The sequence below is a fragment of the Octodon degus genome, unplaced genomic scaffold, assembly GCF_000260255.1.
Source record: "Octodon degus isolate 3935 unplaced genomic scaffold, OctDeg1.0 scaffold00279, whole genome shotgun sequence".
NCBI lineage: Eukaryota > Metazoa > Chordata > Mammalia > Rodentia > Octodontidae > Octodon > Octodon degus.
In genome coordinates, this window is record NW_004524855.1 from 927,877 (window position 1) to 931,335 (window position 3,459).

The window sequence follows — 3,459 nt, forward strand, 5'->3', positions numbered from 1 at the left end:
CCCCAGGCTCATCTCGAACTCGCAGAGATCCTCCTGGCTCAATCTCCTAAACGCTGGGATTATAGGTATGTGCCACCACTCCTTGTTCCAGGGCCACACAGTGGGTGCCCTGATCCGGGGCTGAGAACGCACGGCATGTGGGGCCAGGGATTGAACTCGGGTCCTTGGCTTACCAGGCAGGTGCTTATGCCTCTGAGCTACCTCACCAGCCCCATGATCCCAATTTTAGAAGCATGCAAATGGATGCCTTACACACACACTTGTGTAAACACACACATACATACCCAGGGCAAAAAGTGGAGAAAATGCTTTATTTTAGTAGTATCATTTCTAAGTAGGATATCTATTTTTATCTTTCTACTCTTACTTTCCAAATGTTTTTATTTTTTTTATTTTTTATTTTATTTTATTTTTTTTTTGGTGGAACCAGGGATTGAACTTAGGTCTCACGCTTGCCAGGCAAGCGCTTATTCAGCTGAGCCATCTCCCTGGCCCTTTTCCAAATGTTTTTAAATGAATTATCATTTGCTTTCCTGTTCAAAGGGAAAACAGTGGCACAAAGCAAAAGCCACACAAAGGCTAGGCACAGCACACACACCTGGAGGCCCAGCTCCTTGGGGTCCCAGTTTGGTGGACCAAGTTGAGTAACTTCCCAAGACCTTCTCAGAATGAAGACTAAAAATATAAAAAGAACCTCAGTGCAGTTCAGTGGCAGAAAGAAAAGAAACTCCAGGAAAGGTTTCACTGCTCTAAACACAGTCAAGAAATTGGCCACAGTAGCTGCCCCTGCGGGAGGTAACACATTTTGCCTAGAGAAACTTTTAAAATCACAAATAGGCAGGTGCACAACATGCCTGCAATCCCAGCACTCAGAAGGCTGAGGCAGGAGGATCACGAGTTCAGGCCAGCCTGGGCTACGGAGCAAACTCCTATCTCAAAATAAATAAACAAACAAAAGGGGACCAGGGATTTAGTGGAGTGGCACAGCACCTGCCTGGGGATCCCAAGGTCCTGAGTTTGATTCCCAGTACCCCTCACCAAAAGAAACCCAATTATTGAGTTTTGTTTTCCCCATGTTTTTATTTATTTATTTATTTATTTATGGCGGAACCAGGGATTGAGCTCAGGCCCTTGTGCTTGCCAGGCAAGCACTTATTCTACTGAGCCATCTCCCAGCCCCTGTTGTCCCCATGTTTTAAATGCCATTTTCCCAAGGAGGCTCCTGCTCACCAACCGTCATGGCCCCTGTACCCCACATACCCCCAGTGACAGTCTTGTGACACTGGGCCAACCTGGTCCTGTGCACTGTCCTACTTCTTGTCCCTGTCCCCATATTCAGAAGCTCCACAAAGTGTTGCCCACTGGCCTGTTCCTGGCTCCTCAACAAATATTTGTGAGGTACCGGAGGTGACACCACAACGTGTCCCACTCCGCCAGTCCTGCGGCGCCCAGAGGCCATGCAGGCAGAAGCACTCCCACCCCTCCCAGTGCACCTGACTCCCACCTGTGCACCGGATGCCCACGGCGGTCTCTGTCATCAAGAAGCCCACGGGGCACACTCGGGCCACCTCCTGACACCCACCATGGTTGCAGGTCAGGTCACAGCCGTATTCCCCGCAGGGTCTGTGGGCGTCTAAGCAGGCATGGTACAGTGAGCCCAGCTCCCCACACAGGGTGTCCCTGAGTCCTGTTGGGAGGGGGCTCTGGGGCAGGCAGGCCTGAGTTTAGCCCAGCTCTGCCCCTCTCTGGTCCTGCGACTTGGGCAAGACTGTGCCTGGGCCTTCCCACCTGCCCAGGCGCCAGTGAGGGACCCACTGCCTGCCTCGTCACCCCAGGGCTAGCTTGGGTTCCATCAGCCACACTTCCCTGTTACCTGGGCAGGTGGCCCCTTGCTCCCCATCCACACAGGAGCAGACATTTGGCGCAATGCAGATGCCACTCCCACAGCCAAAGGAGCAGAGGGCTAAGGGAGAGATTCCACTGAGGGGCTGGGCAGGACCTCCGCCCTTCCCCCGAGCAGCTGCTGGTGCAGAGAGGCACTTACGCAGGGTGCAGTGCCCGCTGCCCACTGAGGGCACCCAGCCTGGACAGCAGCCATTCCCGAAGCCTGAGAGGCAGACATGGGGGCCCAGGCGGCGCCTGCGGAGACAGACAGCATGGGGCACGCAGGGTACCTGCCTGTGGGAGAGCACAGGCCGTCTGCGGGAGAGACGACGCAGAGGCCAGTAGCACCAGCAGTGGGCAGGAACTGTCCAGCTGTGGGCTTGGCCGCATTCAGCGGCTGAGGGAGCTGCCACTGCCGTGGGCATTTTCCAGAGTGCCTACACGTGCCTCCTTGTGCTGGGGACGGGGACAGATGGAGCTGAAAACAGTCTATGTCCAGTGGGATGTTCTCTGGAGGGGGTACCACAAGTACAGAGATGTGTCCCTGGCCTGAGGACCCTTCCCCTCCCCCATCCACTTTCTCAAGCAGCAGCCTGAGGCAGGGCTGGTGCGCTGGCTCCTCAAACCAGGCTACAAGGACAGGTGCGCCAGGAAGTGGCAGGTGGTAGTTGTGCAGGGTGCCCAGAGCCTGGGACAGATGGCAGAAGCTGGGGAAGGCGCCGGGGTCATGGCCACGTGCCAGGCCACCACCAAGGTCCCTGGCTTCCCGGCCCAGGCACCAAGAGCATTGTGTGCACTCTCCACCTTGCGGAGACCCAGGGTCCTGGAGGGCGTGGACTTGAGCAGGGCAGCCCCCAGCCCACCAAATCTAAGGGCCCCCACCCCCACTGCATCCCCAGCCCAGCGGCCCCTACCTCTCGGCAGCGAAGGGCCCCGGCTGCGTCCTCCCGGAGGGCCCTCGGCCCAGAACCGCGGGCCGCAGGAGCAGGAGCGCGGCGCAGGCGGCCCCGACCAGCAGCCCAGCCCGCATGGCCGGGGCGGGGGTTCCAGCTGCACAGCCGCCCTCCTGCTGACCCTCCTCCTGCGCCGCGCCGCCGTCCTGCGCCCGACACAAAAGGCCGCGCAGCACGCCGCTGGCGCTGGGGAGGCGCAGGCCAGGCAGGCGGAAGGGGGCAAAGATCGGGGACCCCGGGGCGGGGTTTCGCTCGCACACCCCAGGCGGCTTGGAGTGGCTTCCTGCAGCTGCCCAGGCCTGGTGAGAAGCCGCAGGGACTGGGCCGGGCCAGCACCGCGGCCCCTTGTTGGGAGAAGGTAGGTGAAGCCGAGTGATCCGACCCAGGCTCGCCCCACCCCCTAGTGTGCGGGGCTCTGACATTGATCCCTGGCCAGGGAATACTGCTAGGCTCGACCCTGGCGGGTACTTGGCACCAGCGGAAAGGGCCAGGTGCCCGGCGGGGGTGGGGTGTAGCTCAGGATCGGAACTGGAGGGCCTCTGGACCACTTGCTGGTGCAGCCGGTGATGGGGGTAGGCAGGCAGGCTGGGCAAGGGGCGCATGGGAGAAACAGAAAGGAGGA

General features: G+C 58.9%; 1 protein-coding gene across 3 annotated transcripts in view; it reads right to left on the reverse strand.

Annotated features, from left to right (window-relative positions):
* Window positions 1-3,182, reverse strand: part of Vwce (von Willebrand factor C and EGF domains) — a 15,525-nt gene extending 12,343 nt beyond the window's left edge. For all 3 annotated transcript variants that reach the window (XM_023707068.1, XM_023707067.1, XM_004646752.2), the window contains exons 1-4: window positions 2,799-3,182; window positions 2,045-2,139; window positions 1,874-1,963; window positions 1,505-1,633 (exon numbers count right to left, since the gene is read on the reverse strand). In XM_023707068.1, coding sequence (XP_023562836.1) covers window positions 1,505-1,633; window positions 1,874-1,963; window positions 2,045-2,139; window positions 2,799-2,914 — 430 coding nt within the window. In that variant the 5' untranslated portion in view covers window positions 2,915-3,182. The remainder of the gene's footprint in view (window positions 1-1,504; window positions 1,634-1,873; window positions 1,964-2,044; window positions 2,140-2,798) is intronic.
* Between the last annotated feature and the right edge of the window lie 277 nt (window positions 3,183-3,459).